Source organism: Colobus angolensis, unplaced genomic scaffold (assembly GCF_000951035.1).
Source record: "Colobus angolensis palliatus isolate OR3802 unplaced genomic scaffold, Cang.pa_1.0 Scaffold230, whole genome shotgun sequence".
NCBI lineage: Eukaryota > Metazoa > Chordata > Mammalia > Primates > Cercopithecidae > Colobus > Colobus angolensis.
This window is the reverse complement of record NW_012115489.1, coordinates 510,013-526,865: the sequence shown is the minus strand read 5'-3', so window position 1 is coordinate 526,865 and position 16,853 is coordinate 510,013. Positions and strand designations below refer to the sequence as shown.

The 16,853-nt window shown below is 37.0% G+C and overlaps 1 protein-coding gene across 3 annotated transcripts in view; it reads left to right on the top strand.

Moving 5' to 3' along the window:
- Positions 1–10,796, top strand: part of PRLR (prolactin receptor) — a 174,642-nt gene extending 163,846 nt beyond the window's left edge. For all 3 annotated transcript variants that reach the window (XM_011944340.1, XM_011944341.1, XM_011944342.1), the window contains one exon: positions 364–10,796. In XM_011944340.1, the coding sequence (XP_011799730.1) occupies positions 364–1,368 (1,005 nt within the window). In that variant the 3' untranslated portion in view covers positions 1,369–10,796. The remainder of the gene's footprint in view (positions 1–363) is intronic.
- The last annotated feature ends 6,057 nt before the right edge of the window (positions 10,797–16,853 follow it).

Here is a 16,853-nt window from a genome sequence, read left to right as displayed (position 1 = left end):
CTGCCAGTGGGCCACAGTGTCAGATGCATGCATGAGCACTGTGGGTTTAGAAGTTTCACAAACTTTCATTTTATAGTTATCTGTTTATTATTGTATGTGTATATACTACTTGCCCATTAAACTCATGATTATTATTGCTTGGAGAGAGACTGAGTTAAATATCCTGAGTTTATATATATATATATATATATATCTGCTGAATAGTATCTAGGAGGTGATTCTAGATGGCCTGGCACACAAATGTCTGAAGTTTGAGATCTTCCCACCTGCTCATGGCAATGAACAGATACCACTTAGCAGGGATGCTGATTTGGAATGTTATGAAGCTAACAGCCATCTCTTCTTGTGTCCGTGTTTTAACAGAAGGGCAAGTCTGAAGAACTACTGAGTGCCTTGGGATGCCAAGACTTTCCTCCCACTTCTGACTATGAGGACTTGCTGGTGGAGTATTTAGAAGTAGATGACAGTGAGGACCAGCATCTAATGTCAGTCCATTCAAAAGAACACCCAAGTCAAGGTATGAAACCCACATACCTGGATCCTGACACTGACTCAGGCCGGGGGAGCTGTGACAGCCCTTCCCTTTTGTCTGAAAAGTGTGAGGAACCCCAGGCCAATCCCTCCACATTCTATGATCCTGAGGTCATTGAGAAGCCAGAGAATCCTGAAACAAGCCACACCTGGGACTCCCAGTGCATAAGCATGGAAGGCAAAATCCCCTATTTTCATGCTGGCGGATCCAAATGTTCAACATGGCCCTTAATACAGCACAACCCCAGATCCTCCTACCACAGTATTACTGATGTGTGTGAGGTGGCTGTGGGCCCTGCAGATGCACCGGCCACTCTGTTGGACGAAGCAGGTAAAGATGCTTTAAAATCCTCTCAAACCATTAAGTCTAGAGAGGAGGGAAAGGCAACCCAGCAGAGGGAGGTGGAAAGCTTCCATTCCAAGACTGACCAAGATACGCCCTGGCTGCTGCCCCAGGAGAAAACCCCCTTTGGCTCCGCTAAACCCTTGGATTATGTGGAGATTCACAAGGTCAACAAAGATGGCGCATTATCATTGCTACCGAAACAGAGAGAGAACAGCCGCCAGCCCGAGAAGCCCAGGGCTCCTGAGAACAGTAAGGAGTATGCCAAAGTGTCCGGGGTCATGGATAACAACATCCTGGTGTTGGTGCCGGATCTGCATGCTAAAAATGTGGCTTGCTTTGAAGAATCAGCCAAAGAGGCCCCACCATCACTTGAACAGAATCAAGCTGAGAAAGACCTGGCCAACTTCACTGCGACACCAAGCAAGTGCAGGATCCAGCTGGGTGGTTTGGATTACCTGGATCCCGCGTGTTTTACGCACTCCTTTCATTGATAGCTTGACTAATGGAATGATTGGTTAAAATGTGATTTTTCTTCAGGTAACACTACGGAGTACATGAAATGCTCAAGAATGTAGTCAGACTGACACTACTAAAGCTCCCAGCTCCTTTCATGCTCCATTTTTAACCACTTGCCTCTTTCTCCAGCAGCTGATTCCAGAACAAATCATTATGTTTCCTAACTGTGATTTGTAGATTTACTTTTTGCTATTAGTTATAAAATTATGTGTTCAATGAAATAAAAGCACACTGCTTAGTATTCTTGAGGGACAATGCCAATAGAAATATCCTCTGGAAAAGGCTTTCATGATTTGGCATGGGACAGATGGAAATGAAATTGTCAAAATTGTTTACCACAGAAAGATGACAAAGGAAAATTTTCCACGTAGGAAAATGCCATGAAAATTGCTTTTGAAAAACAATTGCATAACCTTTACACTCCTCCTCCATTTTATTAGGATTACCCAAATAGAACCATTTAAAGAAAGAATGCATTCCAGAACAAATTGTTTACATCAGTTCCTATACCTTACTGACACATTGCTGATATGCAAGTAAGAAATAATGCCTCCATTTTTTCTTAAAATAGTTTAGATATGTTAAGTATGGATATTCCCCCTAAATTCTATTTTAAAGCCTCTATAGGATATAGTTTGGAAATTAAAATTTTCTTACACAAGGGGCAGATGAATTTCATGTGAATCCTTTTAGGATGTTTTCCTGCTTCATTTCAGCATGACAGATAATTTATTATACACTTTAGTCTTTTCTTAGTTAAAAAAAAATTCCCTAAAGACTAACTTTAAAAGAAAACCACAGCAGGATGCTAATGGAATTACTGCCTTACTGTACATACAAATTCTACTTTAATACAAACCCGTAAGTTTAACAATGTATTTTTGAAGACTATTTTTCTATAACTTAGGTAAAATAAAAGACTATTTTCTATCTTCCCAGTACAGCTGTTTACGTATTCAGTGGGTAAAGTATTTTCTGCTGCGAGGTTATAATGTGTATTTACAGTACATAGTAGTATATACAGTTCCCATTTGTGGAGTAAAATGCCATACCAACCCAAAGCCCACTGTGAAATATGAAGTGAATGACAAAATTCAATTTCCAACACAATGTAGTATAGTTTATCTGATTCTTTTTATCTCCAGGACATTTTAAACGACAACTACCACCACCACCAACCTAAGGATTTAGGATTCTCCACAAACCAGAAATTATTTCTCCTTTGAGTTTCAGGCTCCTCTGGGACTCCTGTTCATCAATGGGTGAATCTTCCTAAAGCTACCATAAAGAGGGAGAGTGACGATTTCTAACAGCTGTTTAAAAGAGAGAGGTTTTGTTTTTGTGAGAAATCTTGAGCCACAAAAAAATTTTAAGCAAAGCCAGGAGTTAGTGTCTCTCTGAAGTAAATTCAACTGCAAAATCTTGGCAGAGGCAGAAACAGCTCATATCAGAAGTGTCCAAATAAAAGTTCTGGGAAACTAGGTATTTGTATAGCAACGGAAATAGCTCCAAAGGTCAGAGTGTAGTAGTGAGAATCCCCCAATCAGTTCCAATGCCAGGCTTCCTGAAAGAAGTCAAAGCTTGGATTTTCATTTTAAAGGGCGCATCCATGACTCATCTAACGCCCTCCTTCTATTTTTCCCTTCACTTGATGGTAAATCTATTCTATGTGTCCATTTACTAGCTGGACATAGAGAACTTGAGCTCACCTCTGGGAGTTAAATATTCCACCCCAACTAGCTCATATTGATAGCAACTGGACTCAGAGGTCTCCCCCCGGCCCCGTTTGAAAGTGAACACATTGCCAATGTTTTGAGAATGTCAAAAGCAATAGATATGAAGCTCCATTTTCCTAACATATGAAAAATATCATGTGAGTAAGGGAATCATGTGGGAAAGTTGTCCAAGCTCATTCAGTCCCCTAAATCCTCAATACTTAAACTGTCTGAGAACCAGCTGCATAGGCATCACTTGGGCAGTGTTTGAAAATTCTGTTTGCAGAATCTTAGGCCTTACCTGTAACCTAAAGCACTGGAATCTGCATTTTACTAAGATCCCCAAATGATTCAAGTGCACACTGAAGTTTGAGAAGCACTGTTCTAGACAACCATTTCCACTAAGGTTATTTTAGTGCATAGTAACAATCTTCTTTTGGAAAGGGCAGATCAAGTCTGTTTGACTTGCAATGAACAACACTGCAGGTAAGAAGGCAAAAAAAGAAACATATCAGTAGTTTAAGATTCCCATTATGCTGAATCTTATGTGAATTCACATAAAAGAATGACCTGCAAAAGTATGCACAACTTCTGAAAGGCCAAGGAATATAGTCTACCTTGAGAGGCCTTAACCAAAGACAGTCACCCTCAAAGCCAATGCAGACTAAACCTTTCCTAACATAGTCTATTCTTCTCTAAGAATAGAGAAGATATGTATCAGTCACTCTTAAAGTCTGAAAACCTAAACATAAAAGTAATCTGCTTTTGACAGAGAATTTTGTATAATATATATGAAAAACTGTGACAGCTAAGGACTTGAATTAAATCCCTAAAAAACACCAATTAGCCACTCATTAAGCCAAGACTTTAATTCTGTGATCAGTTAGCACTATTTATCTGAATTAAGCTTTTTTGTGGTCTAACAAAGTTTTTTTTGTGGTCTATCAAGGAGACAGCTGTTCAAATGGAAGGATATATGTGGGGCAGGGGACGGTCAAGAGACCTGGATTCTGGTCCTAACTGCTTTGCCTTGGAGAGATTAATTCCCCTCTCTAAGCCTCAGCTTCCTCTGAAGATGTTGGACCAGATAACCTCTAAGGTCCTTTGAAACTGACTCCTGGATTCCATGACTCACTGAATATTTTTCTGCAAAAATAATTCCAACCAATGCCTTCTATCTTAATCTAACAAAAAATTGCTCTTCATCATAGAAATACAAAGTAATCTGCCATGATGTGCTCTTTATACTTTGCTTTTTAAACCCTCAGTTCTGGTTAGTCTTAATATATTGCACGTGCATTTTATAAGTGATATGTGTACAGAATCATATTCTAAGATTATGTGCAAACATATATGTAGAAAGAGGCATTTAAAAAAGAGGCAGGAGATTGAAAAGAGACATATTGAAGAAGGCGCTAATCTTTAGAAAAATGATCTTTCACTGAATCAAGCCATGCTCATTCCTTGCTGAATCCAACAGCCCCAAATCTCTTTTCTTATATCTGGCTGTTAATTTTTTTCCTCGCACCTTCCTAGATTATTAAAAAACACTGCGCAGTTGGCTCATGGGTCCTTACACTCGGAGTTATAATAAGTTGTATTTTTATAAACAAATACCTAAATATTCAAGTTTTAACGTGCATGGAAACTGAATCTAGGCAATGGGTGATTTGTGTCGCTTACAACGCAAATAGCAAAAGGTTCCGATTCGTTCTAACAGATGTGTATAAGCACAAGTTAGTATCCGCTGTGTCAGATATTTAACAGATCCTACATTTATTAGCTATTTAACAGACTCTACATTTTCCTAAGTGCCTAAGACCAATCCTGGTAGTCACTTAAGTACAAAAGACTCACTTTAACTGGCTTGATCTGAAGGGGTCAGTCCTTTACTGCCTACACAAGATCTGGGCAGTTTTGCTCTGTGTCTTGTGATGACCCAGCTGAATGTGAAAAGCCTGTGAGTTATTGAGCAACCAGAGGCCCCTGCATTCCAAGAAGCAGTTTGGCTCTGGGGAAACTCTGGCTTTCTCTTTCCTCAAGTGTCCACCACTGCCCATCATTTGCAGAAAGACTTGGCCCTGCCTTTAGCAACTTCCCTATCTCCTTAGAGTAGACAAGAAAGAAACAGATTTGTGCACATTTTACAAAGTGCCTTCCTCTAGTTTTTTTTTTTTTTTTAAGTTCTCATTTTGCAAGGAAAAATGTATTGATTAGAAAGTAACATTTGCCTTGTAGGGAGATAGAGATAGATAGATAGATAGATAGATAGATAGATAGATAGATAGATAGATAGACAGACAGACAGATAGATGAGAAGAAGCCAGAAAGGGCACAACAAAATGGTCTAGGGGCCAACCAGCAAATGTTCAGTGAATGTTTACGTATTGTTTAATTGAATCAACACAGAGCTGTTGTGAATAGCGTGACTTACTTTGCCCGATAAGAAATTGAGTCTGGCTGTGATTTGGGGATAAACCTGCCACCCTGTGATTTGAGACTCTTCATACCAAAACATATTGATACGTTTTTGAATGTCTTTGGCTTACATGCCTAAACCCGAAGAGAACAATGCATGTACATTGGAACTTTGCACACAAACAGAAAAATATAAATGACTTTGAATTACCATCCCAAGTGTTGCTAACATAGATGTGCCATTGATGAAAGTCTCGTGTGTTCTTGAGTGAATAAATTTCCTTTTCTGCCTTTTTGGCTCAAGCACAATAATACTGTCACTAAGACAGTGACTGAGCACTCAATGTCCAAGGCTAAATCACATTGCCACGACTAAGCAGGCTCTCTGTCCTGGAATGTCTTTTAAAATCTGGACATCAGGTTCCTTACTTGTTAAATAAGTGGGTTGCTCTAAAAGGTTTCTAAGACCTCTCATGATCTAGGTAAAATCCAGGGTTTCAGGTCAGTGTCCCTGGTGCAGTGCAAGAAAGCCTTGCTGACTTGCCCTTGGCCTGAAGCAGCGAGCACATGAAACTGTGTGACAATGCTTAAGAGAAAAACAGAGATCTGTTCCTCCAAGTCAGATTGATTTAACATCCTTGCTTTTCCTTTTCCTTCCTAGCTTTACGTATTTATAGGGTTTTTACTTCTTCTCCAGAGCCTACTATTTTTCCTAAGAGTTAGTAGCAACCATAGGATCCACAAGAAATGAAATTATTCATAAACAATGACTTTGGCACTGCAAAAGACTAAGTCAAAGGTTAAATCAGTCACACAAATATCCAAGGCCAAGTTGAAGATCACAAGTATATCCCATTTAGAGATTTGCATGCTTAGAGACTAAGCCCACATTCATTAATTATTTAGTTAATTCAAAGGCCATTAATAAATCCATGCCCAGCCTCGGCAACATAGTAAGACCCAGTCTCTACAAAAATTTTAAAAATTAGCCAGTCATGGTGACACGTACCTGTAGTCCTAGTCACTTGGGAATCTGAAGCCAGAGGATTGCTTGAGCCCAGGAGATCAAGGCTGCAGTGAACCACGATTGTGTCACTGCACTCCAGCCTGAGTGACAGAGCAAGACCTTGTCTCAATAAATAAATAAATCCAAGCTACTTTGATGACTAGATAGTGGAGGTCTTAAGGAGAAACTTTAAAAATACAGATGGATTGCTTCAGAGAAATCCTATTTATAATTATGATCTGAACGTATTCGATGATTAGCAAATATATCATCTGAAAATAAAACAGGAGTTCTCTCCCCAGATTTTTGTTTTTCAGGATGGTGAGTTTTGGTCTAGGACCCTCATGGCACCCATTTCAATTAAAGGAAAAAGATAGTAAAATAGGAAATAGGAAGTTTCCAGAGAGATCTAGGCATTTCAGGATTCCATGAAATGCTGAGACTAACCCACTAAATCCAAATTTTCTTAGATGTGGTAAATCTAAATATGTTCAGTGTTCTGAACAGATTTTAGGAGTTTATGTCTAAGAGAGGTACATAATTCACAAACACTATCATGCTGGCAGCTGTTTTATCCACATCAATTCCCTTGATTTAATGCTCTGATTTCAATTTAGAAAGTATTGAGACATGTTAAGTCTCAAAACAGGAAAAACCTATGTTGTTTATAAGGTGTGGTCGATAAATAGACCACAGATAACCTTAGTCTATTAATTAACTCTCAGATAATCTTAGTCTATTCATTAACATTCTACTTGCTGCTGATTAAAAAGAAAGAAACCCTAAAACCTTCAGCAACTGAAGTAGTAATATAAAAAATAACCTTTACTAATTATGGTCAAATTAGGCTTCACTTGGATAAACCTCAAAATGTAGTCTGAGTTTTTTTGTGCACACTTTACAAATCCTGAGGAAAAAAATCTGTTTTTCACATTATCTCAAAAACTATATGGTGAAGATACCTCTGAAAAATAATTTGTTTTATGAAATTCCTGAAAAGCTAATTTTGAATTTTTTAAAGTAACTACCTCCCCTTTGTGTCCTCATGTCCTTCCTTCAAAGCTGCATATAGTTTAGAAATGAAAGATGTCACGTCTCATGCTTTGACTGGTTTTTGGTGGCATATTTGATATATTTGCCAAGTGGCATTCCTGACTTCACAGTAACTGTTACATTATTTAGTACTATATTGCTTTATGTGGTTCAAAAATAGTATACGCCATACTGAAATATGTAACCCTCATGTTGTGAAACTCATCATGTAATACAAATGAAAATCATTACTTAATAACTTACAATTTATCCATATGTAGTTGCAATATTATTCTGTCTATGACTGTAAAAAAAACTGAAAAAATATGTAATGTATTTCTGTTGAAACGGTGAATGTACTAATTTTTTTCCTAATCTTTGTCTAGAAGGAGGATTCTATGTCATTCATTGTACAGCTGCTCTGGGGTGTTACACATTTAAAGAACAATCCAAGAGTTTTTTAAAAGTCAACCTCTCAGCTTTGTTTCATGTGACTGCTGAAGCTTCTCAAGTGTTCTTTGCGTAATGAGGCTTGCTTTTGTGCTTCATCATTCATTTTAAACAATTGAAAAGTCTCATGTGGAAACCAAAGCAACCTAGAACCAGCCTGTTGGGTGACTGCGTCTTCTGTAAAGCCATATTGAAGTGAAGCTATACGTTATAGCATAAGGTTCCATATTTTCAAAGCTACCACTACCTCTGCTTTTCCTCTTTCCCTAGAAAATGCCAAGCAAAATTCCCCAACACTAAGTGAGAAATTAGAAGTAATTGTTATAATTAAGTTGCTGGGTTTTTATATGTATATATACCTTCTAATTCATCACTTTGCAGGGTTATGCGAGAGTTTCTGAATAACTATTCTTACATTTTTACATTTTATAAAAACTGGCCGCAAGAAAGGTTCAGAAAGAATACTTAGTAAGTCATCAGATGAAAAACCAGCAAAACCATAGTGTGCAGATTTTTTCCTAACTATAAGTCACCTCATAGTTGTCCAAAGCCATGATAATGATATCTCTTACAAATTGACTTCTGTAACCCCCCTAGAAATAACTCTTTTCCTTATTTGATTTTAGCCATCAAACACAGTATGATATGGGAAAGGTCAGCCATTTACCAGGAATAATCTTGTTTTGATTTTAAAAACTCATTTCTGTATGTAGTTATTGCAATGTCTATTTTTTTAGACTTAAAGATTTATAGAAGACTATAGTTATCTGATTTGTTATTTTGCATTTTTCATTTTGTAAATCTTTGCTTGTGGCACATTGTGCTCTCTGTTTTCCATGGGTTTATTCATTTGTCTCCTTCTATTTTGAGGGGACAGCATAGGTAGTTAAATCTTTGTCAATAGATTGGAGATAATGCTAACTGCTATCATAACATCTTCATTTTTATTGCATGCCAAAAACAATGCCTGCCAAACAAAATCTTAGACATCCCAATATAATATGTTCATTATATTTCTATTCACATCATTATTGAAAATACCCAGCTCAGTGCCTAGCTTAATAAATGCTTAATTCCTTACCTACTCTTGCTCTATTTTTTTATTTGAAATGGAGATGAGCAAAATAACACATTCATGGCTGAAGCATTTTTTTGGACATTTCTTGTTGCTAAAAGATCTATAATCAGGACATTGTTTATGTAAGCTGGACAAAAAAAGTTCTTCCCCTCTATGTCCACCCTTCCATGTGATTGCAAGACAAAATTTCCCTCCTTTACCTCATCCCGATAACATGGGAGCCTGAGAAAAATGAGGGGAGATGGAACCAGACATAGGGAGATCCAGTAAGAGAAGCTTATTTAAATATTGTGAAATAATGGGAAACCAAAGCATTTTTTTAAGTGGGGAATCCTTTTGAACAGTTATTATTTATCCATATTGCTAACAACAGTTTTTCTGACAAAATCCATCAGATGAAGTGCAAATGGATAATCTTTTACTTTTAATGGATCTAGAACTAGAAAGTTTCACTTACTGTTCATGTTTGTGTTGCAGAATTGTGAAATGGTGTGTGGTTTTGCTTTCCAAGTTCTTCTCTGCCTCCTCTTAATTCTCTAATGCCATGTCTTACAGAAGAATGAGAAATTTCTTTCTTACTTGAATATCATGCTCTAAAAAACTTGGCTTCAATCAAAGAAATACTAGCTCTCCTGTGCTTATATTGAAGCCATCTGCCTTTAATTCTTGGGTCCTCTTATATTTTTAAGGTGCAAAATTTGAAGTCTCAGTCACCAGACACAGGATCTATACAATTAATGGTGAGCTGGATAAGTAATATGTAACTAATTTTTCAAAAGCATTGAATATACTTTCCCGAAAGAAAACAGAAATTAAATATTGCCACATCTTGCCAGATTCCCATCTGACACCTTAACCTTGTCAGGTTTCCTACAACTTACTAATCAAGTTTTATACATTGTAAATCTCCCCAGTTTTGGGGGGGCTGAAAGATGCAACTTCCATTTAATAGAAACTTTGAAATGTTGGGGTAAGGGAGCAGTTGGGGGATGGAGGAGAAGGATAAGAAATAGAATTATTGAAAAGCCTCCAACAGGGACCTTCCTGGCCAGAATATGCAGAGTAATTCCTGCTGGCTTTACCTTTGAAAGTCCCTCAAAACCATGCAGATGAAACTGAGCCTGTTTTTGATATTGTCAGATGCATTCTACTTTGGAGGTCCCAATACCTAAACTGGAATTCTTGTATCTACATCTCCTCCACCATCCCCCACACCGCCCCTCAATTCCTGTTGCCCCTGCTAATGTTAAGCATTTTTCTCTTGTTATGATCAGGTTCACATTAAAAATAGATACTTACAAACTGACTTGAAGCACAGGTACCTTTACGAATGTGATGAAACATTTTCTTAAGAAAAAGAAAGAGGATGTCGGTCAAATAAAACACTACGTGGATGTTGATTGGTGAACACTGGTGTAAGAAAAGGGAGCTCAGGAATTTTTATTACTGTATTTGTAAATGAGTTTGAAAGAATTTGTAAATGCCACTGGTACATTTTTAAGGTGACACATTTGCTCCTTATAAAGTTATTAAAAGCTTAAATGACATTTGCCAGTAGTTTTACTTTACATAATCAATATTGATATTGTTGCTGAACTATGTAACTTTATGATGCATTTTTCAGTCCCTTTTCAGAGCAAATGCTTTTGCAATGGTAGCAATGTTTAGTTTAAATTGACTTAATAAATTATTACCTGAGCAGTGGTTTCTGGAGGGTCTTTATATATGTATGTGAAATATGCATTACATGAAAAATTTAACTTGAAACAAGTTTTTCTTCTTTGCCACAACAAAATTTATTAGAATAGATTTTTTAAAAGAAGGAGGGAGAACTGCATTTTAACTCTGAAAATAAAGTATGCAGACACATGCTAAAACATATATCTTAGGACACTTACAGGTGGCATTTTCTTCAAACAGAAATCTTTGTGCTCATCTTTGAACACCTCCGATTTTATTTTCCTACTAATTCTAAATCAAAACTGAACACACATTTCCCTAGTCTTTATTCATCTGCCAGACTCAAGCCTTGAAAATGCAAGCATGCTTGGAAGCACCCAGAAGTTTCTTGGAACTTCTCCTGGGAACAATCAAGAACAATCAAAAGGAGAGTTTCCAAACCTGAGATTCGATTAACTTTCCCAAGTTTCCAAACCTGAGATATGATCAACTTTCATTTAACAAGCCACAAATCTCGGGGCCAAAGTTTCACATTTTCTTTTGTTCATGTTTTCCTAACTAGAATTACTCAATGTCTTTACTTAAAACCAGCTGTGAGTTCATCATCCATTTGTGATCTTTTATTTATTGCATAATGTATTTCACAAATACTTGAAAATATATAGAAAAACATAACACTCATTTACCTACATCCAAATCTTATAAATATTCATATTTTGCCTTGTCTGTTCCTTTTTTAAACAAACATTCATTTAATATCACAGATACTGTCATTTACATCCCTCAACAACCAAATTCTCTACCTCTCTCTTCAGCAGTAACTACAATCCTAAAGTTATTATATATCCTTCCGAACTATTTTTAAAATGCATTTGCCTCATATCTATCTATCCTTAAATAACATGACCAATTACTTTGGTATTTATGAGTTTTGCATAAAAAATAGCAGATAACATTATGCACTTTGATTTTTTTTCATTTGGCATTGGGTTTTTGAGATACAAATAGCTCCGGTTGCTTAGTTGTATATTATTAAGCTCCCTATTTATCAACATTTAATTGTCATTGCTTTATGTATACAACTGCTGTGGTTGTATACATATATACAATTTATTAATCTCCCTATTTATCAACATTTAATTTTCACTGCTTTATGCATACAACTGCTGTAATTGTATACATATGTATAATTTATTAATCTCTCTATTTATCAACATTTAATTTTCATTGCCATAAATGGCAACAGTTGTGTGTATACCACTGCTATAATTTTACACTTATATACAATTTATTAATCTCCCTGTTTAGCAGCATTTGATTTTCACTGTCATAAATGACTATGCAATGAGTATTCCCATGCCAGTCTCATTGGAATATGTGCAAAAGTTTCTCCAAAATATACACCTAGAGGTGGAATTGGTGGGCCATATAAAATGCATATCTTAATATTTCCTAGATACTGACAAACTTCTCCCTCTCCACAGTAGTTTTACTGATGTGTACCCTTACCTTCAGTGTAGTAATTTCCATTTCTCTTCATCTTTATCATTACCTGGTGCTGTCAGATGTTTTAATGTTTGACAGTTCAATGAACATACAATGATGCATTGTTATTTTACTTTTTATTTCCCTGATGAATACATTTGTATCTGAGTAACTCATCCTTTTCCTGCTTATCTTTTATACCATCTTTGTGGTCTTCTGATTGTCTACATATGCCCAAATGTTAATCCAGGCTTTTCTGGCCCATTTTTCTGGGTATTTATTCCTGCCCTGGTGCTCCACAGTTTTATTACCATATTTTATACAAAGTCTTGTTATCTGGTAAATTAATTCTCACACCGCCATACCCTTCTTCAAAATTGTTGTGGCTATTCTTGGCCATTTACTCATCATATGAATTTTAGATGAGCCTATCGATCTCCTAAAAAATTGTGTTGGGAGCTAGATTGAATTTATGTTTTAATGCCAGAAGTTCCATCTTTATAATATTGTGCCTTCTTAATCATGAACATGGTATATCACTTCCTTTATATTGGGCTTCAATAAAACTTTACATTATTCTTCATAAATGTTTGCATATGTTTTATCAGATTCATCCCTAGGCACTCTCTCATTGCAACCTCCGCCTCCCATGTTCAAGTGATTCTCCTGCCCCAGCCTCCCGAGTAGCTAGGATTACAGGCCCACACCACCACACCCAGCTAATTTTGGCATTTTTAGTAGAGACAGGGTTTCGCCATGTTATGCAGGTTTGTCTTGAACTCCTGACCTCAGGTGATCCACCAGCCTCAGCCTCCCAAAGTTCTGGGATTATAGGCATGATTCCACTGATATTTTAATACTGATCTTGCATCCTGTAACCTTACTGAACTCTAATTAATGTTATTATAATTTGTAGGTTTTCTTGGATTTTTCCATTTTTACAACTATATCACCACAAACTAACAACATTGTTTCTTCTTTTAATAAGAGAAATACCTCTTATTTCTCTTTCTTCATCTATGTTATTGGGCTTCCAGGACAGTGTTAAATAGAAATGTGTTATGGGCATTCTTTCTTCTTCCTGACTTTAACAAGAATGCTGTGAAAAGTTCACTATTACATATAAGGCATCATGTAGGTGTTGTAGGGGGGAGAGGAAAGCTGCCATTTTGCCCTCCGAGGGTTCACTAAAAGTCACTGACGAAAGTTGAATTAATAGGAGAAAAGGCATACAAATTTATTTGATTATAGTTTTGTGTGACATGGGAACCTTCAGAATGAAGACCCAAAGATACAGAGGAAACTGTCCATTTTTATGCTTAGTTTCAATGAAGTATGGACAGTTGTGTAGGAAAATGATTGGACCTAAAGCCGATAGACTGAGTGAGAAAACCTAGCAAGGCCTGTCTGTCTGGGTTTTTCTTGGCCTCTCTGTGTAGCAATGCCTCTTACCATTCCTTCCTTCTGGGTACGGGGCAGGACCCTCTCTGGAAAGTGGGTCTTATGACCTGCAGTCAAACAAGATAGGTAGGTTATTCATGGTCAGTTTTTACACAGAAAGACTGTGTAAAGTTATAGTAGTAGTTTTAGACTGTAAAACTGACTTTAGGGCAAGAGGGTTCCAGTTTCTATGACCCGCCTTGGGGACGTGAGATTCCAATTTCTATAGCCAGCTTCTGGAGAGAATGAGAGACCAGACAGGAGGGCAGCAGGTCAGAGAGACCTGCTGCTGGACCCCTACAATTTTTCAGATACCATTAGTTATGTGAAAGATATTCCTTTATATTTCTAATTTGCTAATAGTTTTTTATCTTAACTAATTTTAAAACTTCTCAAATTTTTTCTACGTCTATTGATATGTTCATGTGACTTTTATCTGTTAATGTGTAAGTTATTACAGAAAATTATTTTGGAGAGTATATTTTAAGGTTAAAGTAGCCTTGCATTCTTGAGATAAACCTCACTTATACATGAAGTATTTGTGCAAACATTATTAGGTTCAATTTTCTAAACTTTTATTTAGGATTTTTGCATTAATGAGGTTCATCTTTTTTGCTGCTTAAGATATCATTTTTGGAGGTGATTTATAAGTAAGTTAAAATCTTCTAGGATTAAGTAAGTTTCTACTTTTTTTTTTTTTTTTTTTTTCAGATGGGGTCTTGCCTCTGTCGCCCAGGCTGGAGTGCAGTGGCCGGATCTCAGCTCACTGCAAGCTCCGCCTCCCGGGTTTACGCCATTCTCCTGCCTCAGCCTCCGGAGTAGCTGGGACTACAGGCGCCGGCCACTTCGCCCGGGTAGTCCAAAGTGCTGGGATTACAGGCTTGAGCCACTGCGCCCGGCCAGTTTCTACTTATTATAATTCTGTCAGTTTTTGCTTTATATCTTTTGAGGCTGTATTATTGGGCATATACAGATTTAAATGTTCAATCCTCCAAATAAATTATTTTTTTCTTTGCTACATACGATCCCCTTTATTTATAATGGCCACATTTGTCTTAAAACCTATTTTTTCTGAAACTGATATCGCTAATTTGGCTTTTCTTGGGTGCAGTAATTCTCTGGTAAGTTTCCTTTCATTCCTTTACTTCCTAATTTTTCTATATCATTATATTTTAGGTGTGTCTTTTAAAAAACAGCATACGCTAGATTTTGTTTTCTTCTAGTTGAGAATTTGTTCCTTTTGGTGGCTAAACGGTTCTCTCCTTCTCATCTGATGCACCCTTCCTTCATTTTTCTTTTGCAATTTGAATTATTTAAATCAGCCAGTTCTGTAATGATCATGATAGTAACAGGATATAATTAAAGGTCTTTGTAATTAAAGATCCTTGTGAGATAATTCACTGTAACTGAGAGCCCTAAGCTTGGGAACAGCTCTTCCCCCGCACAGGAACGATCCCAGGCATAGTGAACCAAACTGTGAGGACTCTCATCTTACTGTGATTGAAAACAATAATTAAGCCTTGATTGTAAAGTTCAAGGGAATGAACAACTAGAAAATCCCAACTGCTAAGAGAAGGGCCTATGCTCAAAAAGATCTTGCCATACATTCTACCAAAAAGAGATTGAGTTGTATTTTCAGGATCTTCCATTTAAACACAAATATTCCCCATATAAATTATCTGTGAATCATTCTACCACAGACATTATTGAATAATACCTGATGAACACTGTATGTCAGGCACTGTGCTATGTATGCAGTGAGCAGTATGGATGTGCTCTGCGTCCTCAGGCTGAGGTAATCCATGTGTCCCTAGCTCTCTCCAGAATGTTACTTTCTAAAACATAAAGTCCAATAATTTCAATGAGACTTGTTCAAAGAGTCCTAATAAATAAACAAAAGGACTTTGACCTTGCATTATTTTTCAAGAAAATCAGTTTTCCATGAAATTCTAAGGGTTACTGAGCCACATCTTTATGCAGTTATTCTCTTCTTACACACCTACTAATCTCTGCACCTCAGTCTGAACACCCTGCATACAGCATTCTCTGTAGTCCATTAACTGTGAAATGGAACACCTGTAATATGAAGTATCATGTAAACTGTCTACGTTTATCTGAAATCCTTCCAAAACAATTTTCCTTTCCTTCAATTTCACAACTCCTAAACGAGTTGAGAGAGGGAAAGGATTACTTTGGAAAAGCTGTTAATTATCTTTAGAGACTTACTGGACTCTGTTATTGACAGAAGGCCTGGGGCAGAGCAAAGTTCAGTTACACTCAGGACTTAACTGATAAATCATTGGTGAACCTGTGTGTAAAAATCCTCCCCAATAATTCCTAACATGACAACAGAATTTCCAAGTTTCCCCATTTGTGAAGTATTTTTTTTCAAGGAGAAATTTCTATATTTTCCTACCTGATGAAAGTCTTCTCCCCTCCTGTTTACCATCTGTGCAAACTGAGATAGTTCTTCATCTTCTCTAGTCCTATGTAAAATGGAGAAAATTATACCTGATCTGCTCAAAGGAGAGAGAACAGAGAAACTCAACAGGTGTCGCTTATAACTCAGAAATAATATCTGTTTAATTGGAGTTTTATCTGTGAAGGTAGGGTAGGATCTTAGATTGATATTCCAAATTACTCCTAGGCTGAGAATGAACTCTAGAAGCAATCTAAGTTTCCTCCTCATCCCAGTTTTCAGATTTTGTGGATATCATGTGATTCTACAGAGTTCAAAAGAACAAACATCTTAGAATATAGTTTTGTCCGGCCGGGCGCAGTGGCTCATGCCTGTAATCCCAGCATTTTGGGATGCCAAGGCGGGCAGATCACCTGAGGTCAGGAGTTCGAGACAAGCTTCAACATGGAGAAACCCTGTCTCTACTAAAAATACAAAATTAACCGGGTGTGGAGTAGCTGTAATCCCAGCTACTCGGGAGGCTGAGGCAGGAGAATTGCTTGAACCTGGGAGGCAGAGGGTGCAGTGAGCCAAGATCGTGCCATTGCACTCCAGCCTGGGCAATAAGAGCGAAATTCCATCCCAAAAAAAAAAATATATATATATATATATATACACACACACACATATATAGACACACATATATATTATATATAGTTTTGTGCAATTTTAGTTAGTTGAATTATAAATTGATGTCA